The sequence below is a fragment of the Eptatretus burgeri genome, chromosome 1, assembly GCF_056783735.1.
Source record: "Eptatretus burgeri isolate ZD-2024b chromosome 1, Ebu_testis_v1, whole genome shotgun sequence".
NCBI classification, from domain to species: domain Eukaryota; kingdom Metazoa; phylum Chordata; class Myxini; order Myxiniformes; family Myxinidae; genus Eptatretus; species Eptatretus burgeri.
Window position 1 is genome coordinate 4263421 of NC_140961.1, and position 16920 is coordinate 4280340.

General features: G+C 46.3%; 1 protein-coding gene across 11 annotated transcripts in view; it reads left to right on the forward strand.

Moving 5' to 3' along the window:
• Positions 1 to 16920, forward strand: part of LOC147033798 (DNA-directed DNA/RNA polymerase mu-like) — an 83018-nt gene that overhangs the window by 3721 nt on the left and 62377 nt on the right. For all 11 annotated transcript variants that reach the window (XR_015055430.1, XR_015055429.1, XM_085871150.1 and 8 more), the window contains one exon: positions 13620 to 13800. Coding sequence is in view for 9 of the 11 variants with exons in the window: in XM_085871150.1 (XP_085727276.1) it covers positions 13620 to 13800 (181 nt within the window). In the remaining 2 variants the exon portion in view is untranslated. The remainder of the gene's footprint in view (positions 1 to 13619; positions 13801 to 16920) is intronic.

Genomic DNA, 16920 nt, shown 5'->3' on the forward strand with positions numbered 1-16920 from the left:
ATAAATGATGATTAATGTTCGAGATACATGATGATTGGATGGTTGGTTCTCTCCAGGGGTCTCTGCTGACTTTCTCAAAGATAAGTTTCCGGTCGTTGTTTGCCGCATTTTGGATGTTGTTTTGTTGCGTCCATGTTTACTGTTTGTTCCTCGTTCAGTTTTGTTTCAAAACTTGTGATATTTGGTGAGTATTCGTCGGTCTTGTCATATTGGGTTTCCCCGTGGCCTACCCGTCTTCCCGTCTATTTGCACGATTGTGTTTATTTGTATTTCCTCCTTATTACCATGAGTTTTTATATTCTCCACTTTTCCCTCCACCCTCCTCTTATCCCTCCCAACTAATACCCTCTGTTTCATGTCTTAAAATTTAAAAAATACGAAAAAAACCCCAAAAACCCTTTTCCCTTCTCACTTTATACCACATGTAACCACGTGACTTACTCTACCGACTCTTCTTCCTTCTCTTCCCTCCTCCCTCCCAATCCCACTCTGATCATGAAGCTATTCACCACATTCCTTCATGACCTTTTCTACAAATTCTTCTTTTACTCCCCCCCCCAACCTCTTCCCTACTCTTCAAAAAAAAAAAAAGGTCTCTTACAATGCTTCAACTTCCCCTTGCCACCTGGTTCTTCTTCTTCTTCTTCTTCTCCTACAGATTTAATAAATCCCACTTTGCAATACTTGTTCATCTTCCATTATTAATCGTTCTTTTTTTCCAACTTCAGTGCAAATTCATCCCACTTCCTTTCTATCCAAAACTGTATGGTTTTCAGACATCTGTGGGCTCCGTTCCAACCTAACAAATGTCTCATTCTCATTCAGCACACTCCTCAATATCTCGAGCATGCCCTCTCTTTCCTCTCATCACATCTCCCCTCTTCCCACTCACTCAAATCTTCTTCCTACCCACGTCCGCTCCCACCTCTAACATACCACTACCCAGTCTCATCCCCCCCTCTTCCCATCCTTCCCTTCTCCCCCCCCCCCCATGACCATGCCTGCTCTCATCATCTCCCCTTCCTCACAAAGCTTCCCTCTCAACCCTTCCTCTCAATTCAGCCACCACCTACCTCTTCAAAGCAAACTTCACTCTCCTCCCCCACCCCCCAATTTCCCCATCACCCTTCTCAAAACCTCCCCCCACACCTTTCTCCCTCAATTCTCCCTGCTCACCCCTCCTTTTCAAATATCCCCCCTCACACCCCATTCTTAAAGCTGTCTGCCTTCTCATCCACAAAGCTGCCTCCTTCCCCACCCTCTCTCTTCCAGCTCATTCCTCCACCTCCTCCAATTTCCCACTTCCCTTTGCCCCCTCTCTTATTACTCCCCACTGCGACTCATCCCATCACCAGCACGAGTTTTGTCCACCTCCCCATCTGCCCTTCTACCCTAAGTCTTCTACAATCAGTCATCAACTGTCACTAACTCTCACTACTTCCACCTCTCCTCCCTCTCACTACACTCCCCTCCCCTCCCCCTCCCCTCCTCATCCCCTCCCATGCACCCAAAGTCTCCTCCCCTCCCTCTTCCTCAACAATGTGTAGTCAGATGTGTACCTCAAACATACGGGGCCTTTGCTCGAACCTGACTGATCTATCCACACAGGCTGCCACTGACAAACCAGACACAATCTGCTTCAGAGAAGCTTTCCTCCATCAAGACATCTCTGACTCCTTATTATCTGTCCCTGGTTTCTCCCTCCTCCGGTATGACAGACCTGAGCCACCTCCTGGTGGCAGTTGCTCTCTTTATCAAAAACTCTATTCTGCACTCTCCATGCACTGCCCTCACTCCTCCACACCCCCAGGAATAGCTCTGGTTACGGCTTCCATTCCGCTTCCACCTCTTGTTTGTCTGTGTGTTGTACTGTCCACCTAACAGTCATGACTCCATTTACATCTTGCTCATCGCAAACATGGACCAACTTCTATTCACTCATCCAACCTGTCTCTCTGTCTCTCTGTCTCTCTGTCTCTCTGTCTCTCTGTCTCTCTGTCTCTCTGTCTCTCTCGGTCTCTCTCGGTCTCTCTCGGTCTCTCTCGGTCTCTCTCTGTCTCTCTCTGTCTCTCTCTGTCTCTCTCTCTCTGTCTCGCTCTCTCTCTCTCGCTCTCTCTCTCTCGCTCTCGGTCTCTCTCTCTCTCTCGCTCTCTCTTTCTCTCTCTTTCTCTCTCTTTCTCTCTCTTTCTCTCTCTTTCTCTCTCTTTCTCTCTCTTTCTCTCTCTTTCTCTCTCTTTCTCTCTCTTTCTCTCTCTTTCTCTCTCTTTCTCTCTCTCTTTCTCTCTCTCTTTCTCTCTCTCTTTCTCTCTCTTTCTCTCTCTTTCTCTCTCTTTCTCTCTCTTTCTCTCTCTTTCTCTCTCTCTTTCTCTCTCTTTCTCTCTCTTTCTCTCTCTTTCTCTCTCTTTCTCTCTCTTTCTCTCTCTTTCTCTCTCTTTCTCTCTCTTTCTCTCTCTTTCTCTCTCTTTCTCTCTCTTTCTCTCTCTTTCTCTCTCTTTCTCTCTCTTTCTCTCTGGCAGAGTCTGGCAGTTCACTCAAGCAGATTGGCAAGGACTGCAAGCAGCCCTCTCTCTTTTCAGGACTGGTCTCATATCTAATGCCTCTGATGTTAACTCAGCCTGGTAATTGTTCCACAGAAACCTGCTCTCTCTCTCTCTCTCTCTCTCTCTCTCTCTCTCTCTCTCTCTCTCTCTCTCTCTCTCTCTCTCTCTCTCTCTCTCTCTCTCTCTCTCTCTCTCTTGTTGGCTCAGTGTGGGTACCTCCCTCACCTGCCATGGCTCTTCAGTAAAGGATTTCTGAGACTCATTGAGACCGACACGATGTCTACATTCGCGCCTTCGCCATTCCCGACATTTTTCATGAATTTCTCACCAAACTCTCTTCCAACGGTATCCAAGGTCATCTCCACTCGTGTCTGACAGACTTCCTCTCCTGTGGCAGCCATTGTGTAGCCCTAAATGGATTTCTTTCATCCCCTCTTCCTGTCCAGGCTGGAGTTCCTCAAGGCAGCTATCTGGGCCCTGTTCTTTTTCTGGTTTTCATCAACGATCTCTTCGACTCTCAGGAAAATCCTCTATCTCTTTGCTGATGACTCCACTCTGCCACACCATCCATCTCTCATCCCTTAGGGCAAGCAGCAGCCTTTTCACTCCCTGCAGATTTGGATAAAATCACAAACTGGTCCAACATGTGAAACATGTCTTTCAATCCTGACAAATCTCACACTCTCACTGTCTCTCTGAAAGGACCATTTGGAACCCCCCCCCACCCTCACCCATCAACTTTCTCAACAATCCTCTTGAAGAAGTCCTTCATTCAATCTTCTGCGTCTCTCTATCTGCCATGATCTTTCTTGGGAAAGCCACATTTCCAAGCTGGCTTCCAAAGCCCGTCTCCGACTGGACATCCTCCGTCATGCAAAGTCCTTCCTTGGTACACCTGAGCTCCTGACCACATTCAAAGCTTTCGTCCACAGCCTGGTGGGGTACTGCTCTCCTCTCCGGGCTGGTGCTCCCACCGCTCACCTTTGTTGGCTTCACGCTGTGGAAGCATTTCGGATCATTGGTATCTCCCGCGATGAATCTGAGTCTTTGGGCCTCTCACTCTCTCACCGCAGGCAGGTCAGTAGTCTTTCTTTCTTCCACCGTCTCCTCTCCAGCCTTGCCCCCTAACCCCCACTCTGTGATATACCCCCCTCCCCCACCCATATTTTCGCAGGGCGCTCAAGGTCCGCCAGCAACCCCCTTCTGGTAAAACTACCAAAATAACAAATCACTGCTCACCTTCACTCTTTCATTCCTCTTGTTTCCCGCCTTTGGAACAAACTCCCACACTCTCTTCAATCCCATTCTCCCTCCAGGCTTTAAAAACAGCCGTTCACCACCACCTCTTATCTTCCCCCATCCACAACCATGATCTTTTTCACCCCCGTTAATCCACCTCTCACCCACCTCCTTCAAATTCCCTGCTTTCCTTCCTGAAAGTCCCTGTAGTACTGTTACGGAAATGGGCCCTTAGTGGGTTATTTAATATACGATTAGCCCAGATCCCCCCTTCAATGCATGTTTAGCCAGGTTGTTTGGTAATCGGACGTTACATGTGTGTCGGGAGGTGTAGCAGGCTGTCCAATGTTCATACAGTGGTGGTGTACCGAGGCGCTTCTTTTTCCTTCCCCCCTCCTAACTAGCCCCCACCCAGCGCCCTGAGTCAGTCAACGAGATGTGTCAGCAACCCATTGGCGGAGAGCGACTGCAATCTCGAACGATGGACCAATCACGGGTCCCCGGAGGCGGTCCGGAGAAAGGCCCGCCCCAAAGAGGCAAGAGTAACTGCATGAGGTCTGTCTGCGATCTGCTTTGTGAGAAAGGCCCACCCCGAAAGGCAAGAGGAACTGCTTTGTGAGTCTGCGTTCTGCGTTATGAGTTACTGCCTGAGGTCAGTCTGCAATCTGCTTCATGAGGAGTGGTTTGGTCGGCTGTTCCTCCTCGGTTATGAATCCAGCCTGAGGTCATACACAGGTTCATCCTGAGTCCAGTCACGGGGCCTCTGACTGTCCTGACTCCCTGCACGGCTCGACACGTCTTTCATCCCATTGATCCGCCTGCGGGGCCCAACACCGGAATTGGCCTTGTCCGGTGTACGGGCCAGGCCTGGATTCGCATACTGGACCTTGTGAGAAACCAGCTGGAACACACCATAGATCTTTCTCTCCTGTGCCGTCGACCTTATGGGGGCTGGACACGACGAGGCTGGTGCGTGAGCGGTGCCGACAAAAGGAGTACGTCGCTGCCATCTTGCCATGCGGCATGCGCGAGCGGTACCAAAAGGAGTACGAGGACCATCTTGCCACGCTGCATGCTCGAGCGTGGGCACTCGATTCCGACAACATCGGCTTGTCACGAGCCGCATTCGTGCCTTCGACACTTTTTCTCTCGTCCATGAGGCATCACCAAGTACTCCGTGTCTTGTCTGCATGTCGTCCAGGCCGAAGGTTTATCTTGCTAGGGTTCCCTTCGAAACCCGTATCCGTAGCTCCCTAGTTAAGAGCGGGTTATAGATTAATGATAACGTTCGTGAATGCTTTGCTTGTGTCGTGTTTCCCCGATATGTCCCCAATAAATCTGGCTGATTCATATGAAAGTTGCCGCCTTGAATTTATTCGTGCCGTGCCGAGGAACAATCCGCTCGATTTGTATATAAAACCAAAACGGGCTACGGACTGGCAGACTTCGCTCGTTCTCTGACACACCCAGTATGTAGCCGGGGTTTATATCCACAACTGGTACGGCCCAGGGGTACGTTGGTATCGTGATCTGAGGCACGTGACCCGAGATCTGTGCGGAACTAGCCGGCATTATAACCCCTCAGACAGTGGTGCTGTTAAGTGACGCCGAATCTTCAACAGTACTACCTTGTTTACTCCGTGAACTTCGCCTCATCCCTCTCCCTTTCACATACCTCGTAATGTCTCTGTTCCCCACTATTTTGTGCTTTCCTCTCCAGCCCCTCCTGTCTCTTGCTCTCCTTTTGTTATATGTTCTGTGTGTTAGCTCTTACACGAGCCTCAACATCATATACAAAAAAAGATATATATTGAAAAGGAGATTTAGACTTTCTATCGTCACTGAATGTATGCATATATATTGTTACGAATTTGCACACAACATACAGGTTCCCTTCGTCGATAAGTGCATGTTCCCTAGATAGCTCACCTTCCATTGTTTAAATGTTTTGAAATCGATTAGATGCGCTGCGGATCGATTTAATAGTTAGGGAGCGAACAATGGAGACGTCCCTCCCCCTCTTCTGCGAAGAGGAAGAAGAACCCTGCGGTGACGTCAACAACTCCCTCCCACCTGTGGTTAAGCGGGGGGTGGATCACGAGGGCATGAGTCATGCCGTGTGCGGGGAAGGGGTGCAAAGGATAAAGAGGACATCTTTTCTTTGTTCGAAAAGAGTTCGTGGGAGTCCCGTGGCAGAGTTCGTAAAGAGTCCCATGGTAGAGCTGAGTTCGTGGGAGTCCCGTTCTGAGTCCCGTGGGCAGAGTTCGTGTGCTGAGTCCCGTGGGAGGAGTAAGCTTTTTTGCTTCGGAGAGAGCAGTCGTTCAGCCATCAGGTCCTGCTTGGCTTGCTTGGCTTGAGGCCTTCGGAAGATTTTTGCTTCGGCTGGCTCAGTGAGCTTCGGCTGCTGCTTTGTTTTGGAAGGAACTTGAGCTGGTTGTTCGGCTCGAGCTGCGAGTGGAGGCTTCTTCCTCTTCTTCCTCTTCCTCTTGGTTCGTGGAGCTTTTCGTTCTCCATTTTGTTTCCCGGCTTGGTGCGACGCATCGGCCTCTTCTTGGAGTTGGATCCTCAGGGAAGCGACAATCGACAGGAAGGATCGGTGCCTCGTCTCACCGGTACGTGTTGAGAAGCGTGGGAGGATTCGCGGGAGCTCGGGAAGGATCGCGGCGATTGGATCCAGTTCGTTCTCGCTGAAGCCCGGGTCCGGACAAGTTGAAGACCACACGAGGTGGAAAGGTTCGAGTCAAGCTCTGAGTTTCAGCTCACCTGTCCTCCGAGCTGGAGCTCGTGATCAAAGGCCTCAGCCACCGTTTTGTGTGTGCGTGTGTGCGTGCGTGCGTGCGTGCGTATGTGTGTCTGTGGGCCCGTCTAATAAGTAGGAACTGCTGTTAAGTGTAAATGACTGTACATAATAAGTAGACGGTTGTCGTTCTTTTGTCGTGCTTTTATTGCTTGTATAATTGCATACGTGTTTCATTATAATAAATGTCCTTGTGTGAATCTAAACCTGCTTATTGCGTCCATTCCCTCATTGATTGAACATTTTGTGTGTTGGGAGTTGGAAAGCCGTTGGTTTGCCGTAATAGGGGGACATTTGGACCGACGGTTCTCGGCGATTACGCCGCTCAGAATCGCGCACTGACAAGCTCGCCTCGGCGGTTTGTTCCGTACGAGTTCCGTCGAGGGTGGAATACCCCCGAAGTTGGATCACGTGGGTATTTAGTTAAATTGAAGATTGGCAATCGACCCTACCCCACGTGATCTGCCGATTGGCGTATTTCGGTTCTTGTACAAGGACCCGTCGCTCGGATTTATCCGGGCGGCGATCTATATTCTGGGCGATCGGTCGGGCCGACTCGACTTGCGGCTCCGTTCAGAGCGGTCGGTTGGTGGCTGACCCCCCGGTCTGTAACAATATGTATATATATATATATATATATATATATATATACATATATATATATATATATATATATATATATATATATATATATATATATACATATATATATATATATATATATGTATATATATTGTTGCGGTTCTGTAATACCGCATGCCTCTAAGGCAATGGAACCCAACATACAGTGATCCCTAGGCAGTTATTTCGTCAGTCTTCGTGCAGTCAGATGTTCCCCTCATGTCTCGTGGGTTAACGAGACGAAGTGTGTTGCATGGGTCTTACAGCTCAGTCTAATTATATCTCTATCTTCCATTCAATCCTGATTTCTATTCCAACCCTTTCCTTTTATCCATGGTACAAATAAAATTGAGCAAGCAAGCAAACACAAACGAAAGGAATAAGAGACACCTGCGCAGTCACCCGTGAAAGAATCACTACAAGAACGAAGATGCTGCCCGGCGTGCGCATGGCACGCTCTTTTATTCAAATCTGCATGCCAATTTATAATGGCATCTCACCTTGCTCACCCTTCGCTCACCAAAACTCACTATCTCGATCACCAACTTCTCCCACACACGGGGAAAAAAATCCCGCGCCTCGTTGTACCTCTGTATCGATACAATTTGCCACTAAACAGAGGCGTGCTGCACGGCTCAGGTTACTCGGTCCGTGTGATGCGGGAACAAGCCAAGAACGTTATCAGCACCAACTGCATCTTGCCCGGGGTGTCCCGAATGGGCACGCGGGATTGATACGACCCTCTTCCAGTCGCCAGAATATGGCATGACGGGTGGCGAGGAAGGGGGGGGAGGTCACGGGAAAAGTGTTCAGGGAGTCCGGTACAGAGCTCCGGGCCGTGTCGTGCTGGATGTGCAAATGAGACCGCTCCCAGCCCCTGGAGCCTGACAGGACATGGCTCGAACCGCTGTGGCCTAATAGAGAAGCGCGATTCGGGTCATGGCGCGTTGCTTCTGATCGTTGTCCCACCCTTCACCTGGGGCTTATATAAGGCGGATTGTGAAGCCGTCTGCCCTCCTTTTCACTTGCCTGCCTCACCCTCTCCTTTGCCTCTCTGCTCCACCATCTTCTTCACTGCTCCTCGCTGTGTGCCCAGCGCTGGATCTACACTCATGGTTGGTGTGTGACGACGTTCTTCTGGGACTAGTGCGGAGCACTCAAATTCGTGAGCCCCAGCAAAGTGACGAAGCAGGTGATAACGTTCTGACTCTTGAGACCGTGGGAACGCTCAAGCAGAGCATACCACGGAGGGCTGCACTCACAGACCTATGTACGACGAGGTTAGGAATATTTTGCCTCACGCATATTCTCTTCTCTCTCTATCTCTATCTCTATCTCTATCTCTATCTCTATCTCTATCTCTCTCTCTTTCCACCCTCTATCTCATCCCCTTTGGACACACAAAAGAGCTTCCATTACTGATTCGCAATCAGCTTCCTCTGGCATGCCACCGCACCCCAATGTTACAGTAGACCACACCTCCCATCCCCACACCTTAGACACCAGTATTTCTCCCTCCTACTTCCCCAAAAGCCTGCTGGGTTGCGTTGGTCGGCCGACCGTGCCAGGTATTGCGAGGCCGTTTGTCCTCATCTGCTCTCTTTCCTTCTGGCTATCTAATCTTTATCGTGTGTGTGTGTGTGTTGGTGTGTATGTGATGGCTCCTGTCATAGCATCAGTTCAGATTGTAGAAGATATAACGGGATAAGTCTGCTCTGTATCTGCCTTTGTAAATTGCTTCCCTTTTGTCGCACCCCACAAATTCCTTGCTATCCCTGCTGTACATAATAATAAACCCCCTTCACTGTGTCACATACCTTTCTCCTCACTTGATTGTAAATAAATGCTTGTGTAGAAATGTTCCCAGTTCGTTTTAGTCTTTTCTTTTATTGGTCCAGCATGGTTCGTATCCAAGCTCAGCTGGGACGTTATCCCCCAACGATCTATTTTCTAGTCGGTACATCCTTGGGCAGTTACGCTCGGATGCATCTGATCCGGTAAGGTGATCCGGTTTGAACAAGGCATACCGAGGGCGTGTCCCCCGGTAATTCAATCACATGACCATTAGGTAACTGGTATTCATTAGATGGAGGACACTAAGTCACGTAGTTGAGTTATTGGCATTCACAGTCGATTAGCGATCTGCCGTGTCACGGAGAAATATCCGTGTGCGACAGCCTGCGATTCCGGAGAGTCTGGTAGGAACCCGAGGTAGCTTCCCCCCCACCCCTCGTGGTCTTCTTGCCCCTGACCCCGGGTCCGCAACAATATATATATATATATATATATATATATATATATATATATATATATATATATATTAGTGTGTAGTCATGGATTTGGGGTTCTGGGACCACCATGAGGGGAAAGCACTCAGGTTCCTCCCATATGCCCTGCCCTGTAGGCCGACGTGTCCTGGATAACTCCGCGGCCTGGTGGGTTGCGAAGCAACCACGAGCATCAATTAACTTCAATTCTCACAGGGTTCTCCATCTGACAACGCATACCTGAGAAGCTGACTCGATTAAACGAGGTCCGTGCGCTCAGCGTGCACTCGGACTACCGCCTAGCAAAATAGTGAGTATACATTGGCTAACGAGAGCAAAATCACATGGGAAAAAACTTCCCCTCTAACGATACTGTGGACTGTGTTGGACCATTGGAGAGAAGGACACTACGAGCAGGTTGAACTGAACATTTACAAGGGTTTATTTATAAAGATCAGGAAAAGCGTGTGGCACGGTGAAGACAAGGTGTTTATTTTCAGGGCGTATTCATGCAGCAGGGACATACGGTGTTCATATGGTGCAGCAAAAGACATACAATGATAGATTCATGCAATAAAAGGACATAGAGCAGAGTTAACCTGAGCAATTTATCTTATACAGTCTTACTTAGATTAACATGATAGGCACCATCAGAATCACTTCACAGAACAGTACATCAGCAAGAGAGATTGAAAAAGCTGAGGCATTGGCGGCCTCTGGCTTATCCAGCACGTGCTCGTCCAAGGTGCAGGGAAGGTAAGGTTTGGGGGTAAGAAAGAGCAAAGAGGGATGTCTGGGTGTGGGATGAAGCTTGGTATGAGTGGGGTGTGGTGTCTGTGCTTCGAGTGAGAAAGACAGGATACGAGTCAGTGGTTGCTCTAAAAAGAATGGTTGTTCGCGCTTTGCCTTCGCTGATGGCTCTTTATGCATCCACAGTCGACGAGTCAGGAAAAGAAAGAAAGAATGCATTAGAATTAGAACTGCCTGTCATGTGTGGTTATTAATTTCACCTCTCACCCAATACTGCACCCAAACTGGATGGTGTTCGGTCCGCTCGCATCATCAGCGTCCAGTTCCATTCCTTCCTCTTCAGCAGCAAGCAACAAGGACTTCTCTTGCAACCACTCCATCCAGTAACAACCTGGCAACCACCACTCAAGCTCTTTTCCAGTGACCAGCTCTGATATTTAAGGGTCTCGGCAGGGGTGGAGTTTAACAGGGGGCAAGGGTGAATCCCTGTCTCTTGTAGGTGTGGTTCCCAGGAGCATGGGTCACGCACAATCCTCTTTTCTCTGAGCATACTGTGCCCATTGGTCCAGACGTGCTCTTGGATGACGTCACCCTCTCCGTGAGTCTGCTGGATTGAAATTGCTTCTAGTCGTCCTCCGAACATGCCATGCACATAAGCTCCCGACTCAACATGGCGCCGATATGCAGTGGTCCCCATCTGTCGCTCGAATGCCCGGGAATGGCGTGGATGGCCTGCTGGATAGCAGTGCAGTCCCTGCTGATCAAGGAACGTGATGGAACAGAAAGCGCCCACTTGCGCCTTGGTGTAAAGGCTCCGTTTGTGGCGGTGCCGAGCTTGTGTGCAAGCGTGAACCCAAGGTGTCCGTGGGCCAGGCGAAATGATGGTCTCAAGGTGTGAGATGGCGGTTTGCAGTGGTGAGACATGTGAGGCCAGTGTGGTTGTGGAGTCAAAGCATCGTAATTGGGTAATAGCTATTTGGACAATGGAGGATGGCTAGAAAGCCGAGTTTGAATGGTAGTGTTGAATGGAAATATAGTCTGGTGTGTGTCTGAAGCAAGCAGGGTGGTTATCACTGGCATGTAGGAGAATTGTGGTGAAGAAGGCTTTTGTGGTTGAAATGGCAATTTGGTTATGGCACTCAAATTCAAACCGGGTTTGGGTATGCTTATGCAAATTAGGCTGCTCGCAACGAGTGCTCGGTCATGTGAGGAGAAAATAGTGTGTAGAGAAGATAAAGGGGAGGAATGGGGGAAAAAAAACCTAACATCCCTCACAACCCATATTCCCCTTGTAACCCATCAGACACAAGGGGAGGACCCCATCTGCAACATGTAATGAAGAAATACCACTCAGGAACAGCTGTATCTTGTGTGCCATTGCCTTGGGGTTTTGGTTCCAAGAACCGTCACACTCCCCCAATACCTTCACTCGACAGGTCATCATATACACATGCAGGTGTAGTCAGTCTCCTCTCAGACAATTACATACAGATTCCTGAGTGCCATTTCAACAGTTCCATACATGTCCCGAAAATAATGAAACCTAATATGTTGTGTACTGAACTATCTGACTCTCATGGACAGCGTTACGTTACATTGCTAGAATTTTGAACTAAACACATACCGAGGTGGGCTTAACAATAACCTATATACATTACTCTGGTCCAGGACCGACTCGGAAACAAATAGGAAAAGAAGGCATTGCTCATTAAGGTTTCAGTACTCATTGATTTTGGTTCACATAACACAGAAAGCAAGAAAATGACCAAATATTAAGACCTCAAGAATGAAGTGAAAAGATCCTGGAAGCTCAAGAACGCCTAAGTTGTACCTGTGATAATGGAGCAACGGGAATGAAACAGAAGAACCTCACAAAGATCCCACAAACCATCCCTGGGAACGTTACCACAAACAAACTACAGTTGGAGGCTGTCTGGGGCTCATTGATGATCTTGAAAAGATCTCTCAGAACAAAACTCTGAGAACTTAACAACTTAGGCCACGAATCATGATCCTTCACCGAAACGAAGTTGCATACTTCGACTCCTGGAAGGACTCCTTTCCACCTTCTCCTTCTGAAACCCGAATTATAGAGATATCAACAACACACACACACACACACACACACACACACACACACACACACACACACACACACACACACACACACACACACACACACACACACACACACACACACACACACACACACACACACACACACACACACACACACACACACACACACACACACACGCCTCCACATTTTGGTCATTCGAAGGTCTTTGTGCCATCGGTAACTGAACCAATTGCATTTACAGATTTACATCCCATATGTGGAATGGAAATTATTATACCAAAGGTCCACAGTCTCCATGGGAACACACTGAGTGTAACAAGTGGTTGTACCTTGCTGTACAACCTTAAATAAATGAGGAGGCCACTTGGCCCATCGTTGTTGCATTGCACACGAGTTGGTTTTCCTCCAGCTATAAACAACAAATCGATTCTAAACATCTCGATCTTGACCAGGTAACCAAACTTGTTTATGGCTCTGAGGCTGTGTTCAAGCAAGCGTTTGAAAGTCTCTGTCTCCTGATATTGTCAGCAAGACATGTACCATTTAAAATGCACACGTTTTGCTGAAGCCTTTATATTGCTCGACTCCACATTCCACTAAGGGGACTTTTACCAAACGCTTGATGTGTGTCACGAAACGTATCATATTGATCTCAAACTGGATTGATCGAGGCTGTTAAAAGAAAGTGCTGTTTTCAGTTCAGTACAAGTTCAAGAGAGGAGAAGGATAAGGAATATGTAAAGTGTGAAGCAAACTTTAGCATTGTCTATTAGATACTATTAACTACTTTAACGGTCCCAAATGATCCTCCCTTGTGGGGTGGCCAGGTATCGGTTTTTGTCCAAATCTTTCACGAACTGGCTGGCCAGACCGGACAGATGACTAAATTTCATTTGGACAGGAATTTGTCATTTGTTCAGGGTGACGATGGTGATAACTCACCTACTCTTCGCAAAAGTGACTGTGGGATCCTTAATGTCCACCAACGAATGCTAGCAGATGGGATACCCAGGTGAACATCCATCTGAGGGACGGTGCACTGTATGATGAAATGCCCTGCCTGCTGAGCTCCAATCCAGTGGTGCATAGTTGTGTCAGGAATCAAACCTAGACTGAGCATCTCAATATTAAGCATGATTGAATAGTGAGCTGCACCATCCTGATTGGTCCTCTGTTAGGAAGGAATAGGATATAGATGCTTTGTTCATTTGGCTGGTGAGGTTGTACTTTGTGGAAATATGTGTGTGTTGCCGTTTTCATCCAATCAGACTGCTGAGTGCAAATGAGTCCTGTGTCAAACGTTTTCTTTACTTCTCCCTGTGCAGCACATCCGTTACGCACGTAGTAGCTGAGAGGAATCAGCCCAAGGATGTTTGGATCTGGCTGAAAAAGGTCTCTGCGAAATGTGGCTTGGAGGTCCTGCCAGAGGTTTTGGACATTTCGTGGTTGACCGACTGCATGGAGTCTGGCTGCCGGTTACCTGTGGAAGATCGGCATCGTCTTAAGGCATGCAAACCTTTATTGTGCACTGTGACAGAGCTTGTGGATAACGATTTGGGCCTTTTTGATCATTAATTTTATTTTTAATTTTTCATTGTCATGCCAAAGTTGCATGAGTCTCAGGGTTTAATCAATTTTTTGGGGATGCATAACATTCACATTAAACTGTTGGTTCTTAAAAAAACATGACACTTTGCTTTCATGACTCCAGACATGATGCAGCAGTGGTATTGGTCCCAACACTACATTTCCATTGTGGCCAGGCCTGATTGGGCCAACCTTCATTCAGGTGTTACATTGGCTTTCATGACAAGCATGCAAAATTTCACATTCAGTTGGGTAAATAAATCTTGTATGGATGTTTCACAAAACTTGCTCTTTCCAAAAACTCGAGTGTTCAAAGAACACCTTGTAGTCCAAGAGCTACGGTACTTTGAATTGTATGTCTGAGGCAAAAAGGTTTGAGAGTGGTTTATGAACCAGAATTTTGTGCTGAATCCGAAAATCCATTTCTTAATTGCCGCATACTCTGCATTTCTGGCAAAAAAGGCCATTCTTCGTTATGCCTATGATGTAGCCAAGTTTGAATGTAAATGGTATATTATGTTCCATGTATGTCTTTCCCCATGCATATTCATGTTTTACCTCGTGCATATTTATTCTCCACCCATGTGTTGCATCATCTCCGCTGGAGAGGGTGAGCGGCCTCTTCCCCGGACTGGTGGGACGTGTGGTTTTGTCAAAAAGGCACCGTTTTTACCGCCGCATTTGTAGTATTTTAAATTAAAGAAAAAGTGATTTGAAAATCTTGCAATTGTTGGTTAAAATGCCCATTATATAAAAAATGCTCAAATTTATTCAAAATTGGGACACGTTGGCCATTCCAGGATAATACCCATAATAAATTTTCTCCGAAAACTAAAAAATCTTTTTTATTTACACATTTACTAAACATAAAGCTACAAATGCAAGTGAGGGATCAAAATGAAAGTATTGAAAAGGCCAACACAGCCACATGATAATAATACACAAAAAACTAATTTTCCATTGTCACAGGTAAAAATGTGAGAAAAAATTGAGAAGTTTTTAAAAGCATTGTGATGTATCCAGCGATTCATAGTTATGTTGAGTAGGCACTCGATGATATGAGTATGGAAAGTGAAAAAAAAAACAACTTTATTGTTGAGAAATTGTTGCGGCCTGTTCCAACTCAAGGCATTGTTGAGCAGGCCAAAAAATTCTACTCTGTTAATTTATGTTTTGCAGCAAGAATGGTGGTACTTTACTTTTTTTTGATGAAATTCACATGTTCAGTGTTTGCAAGGAGTCTTGTCTCTTGAAGTCTAGTAGCAGCATCTTTCACTGCCTGCTCACCATCAGTTGTTTCCTGCCCAATTGCTCAATTGGCCTGCGTGAAGAAAACAGGTACGAGTCGTCACTCCGCTCAATTTCGCACCCAGGACCTTCTTCCATTACTTCTTGTTGAATGGTTTCATCTCATCTATTCCTCACTTGGCCTGTGTATAGTATGTCTCCATCATGTCATCAAACTGAAAAAAACAAACAAACAATATTAAGCCACTCAGTGCCACAGTTGTTACATATGTTTTGGTACATATTCCGTGAGAGATTGTATATGATGATCTGCGTATTTGTAGCTCACTGACGTTATGTTAATAAAATAATAGGGTAAGGGTGCAGGGGTGCATATCTTAATACCAGTGACCAGTCCATGCCAATTGTTATGTGTGGCTGCTTGAATGCTGTCAACATATTGATTGGATACCACTACCTTACATATGATAATAACAAACATGCATAAAGTGATTCACGAACAATGGTGTCCAGACCAAAGCTTTTTTCAGCACTTTTTCACAAATTTGTACGTGCAACAATGGAAAATTAGTTTTATGTGTTATTATCAAGTGGCGGTGTTTGCCTTGTCAATACTTTCATTTTGATAACTCACTTGTATGTGTAACTTCATGTTTAGTAAATCTGTAAATAAAATACGATCTTTCAGTTTTTGGAGAGAATTTGCTTCCGGCAACACTAAAAATGGCTTTTTTCACCGAAAATACAGAGGATGCAGTAATTAAGAAGTGGATTTTCAGATTCAGCACAAAATTCTCGTTCAGAAAGCACTCTCAAACATTTTGGCCTCGGACATGAAATTGAAGTGCGATAGCTCTTGGACTATAACCCAGTGCAGTCTTGAGAAACAAGGACATGGGTGGGGTCCATGAGCAGCAAATTTGACTGGTTGACATAATTTAAAATGCCATAATATTTTGTCCAAGTAGTGCTAAACGGAAGGGTTTTAAAAGTGCCAACATTGATGCAGCATGTTTTACACTACCCATGGAGCATGTCACGTCCATTCTTCATACCTGTTCTTTGTATTTACACGTCCTTTATGACGTCCTCAAAAAGAGAGTTTCCTGCTTGGAATGATTTTTAATTTTGGTTGATTGGCAGACAGAGTAAAAAAATATTATCCCACTCCTCTGCACTCTTCAACACATGTGTGATTGGGACAAATTCACAGACAAAGTACTGTTAAACGACAAGTTTATTTTCCGATTCATGTTCAAAATACAACATTTCAATTTAAATTACATTGTTCCTCGATCATAAACTGATATTCGTAGATTGACAGACAGAAGTGAACCAAGTGCTTAACCCCCATTTCTTGCTTCCCGTGTGCTTGCTGAAAAAAAAAAGAATTTAAAATTGCATTTAAGGCCTCCCAAAATAGACTTTTACTTGGGTACAATACGCAGTGATGGAATGAAAGGAAAATAACCTCACTTGATATAATCACACATTTGACCCATCACTTACTGTTATTACAACGCATATTTCAGACATGTAGTGAGCAGAGGTTCAAAAGGTTTCAACAGGCACCCAGAAGTTCTACACCTGATCAATCATGATCTGATATTGCACAGAGTTAATTAAATAAGGATCATTGCAGAACAGAAAACAATGTAAGCTGGTGCCATTGGTTAAAAAGAATCAGAGTGCATTGAAACAACATCTGTGCAATGAAGAATATGTCATTGGGAGAATTTGATATTTACTAAAAAAGAATGCGAGGACCCCGGAGCAGTGATGGAAAAAAAA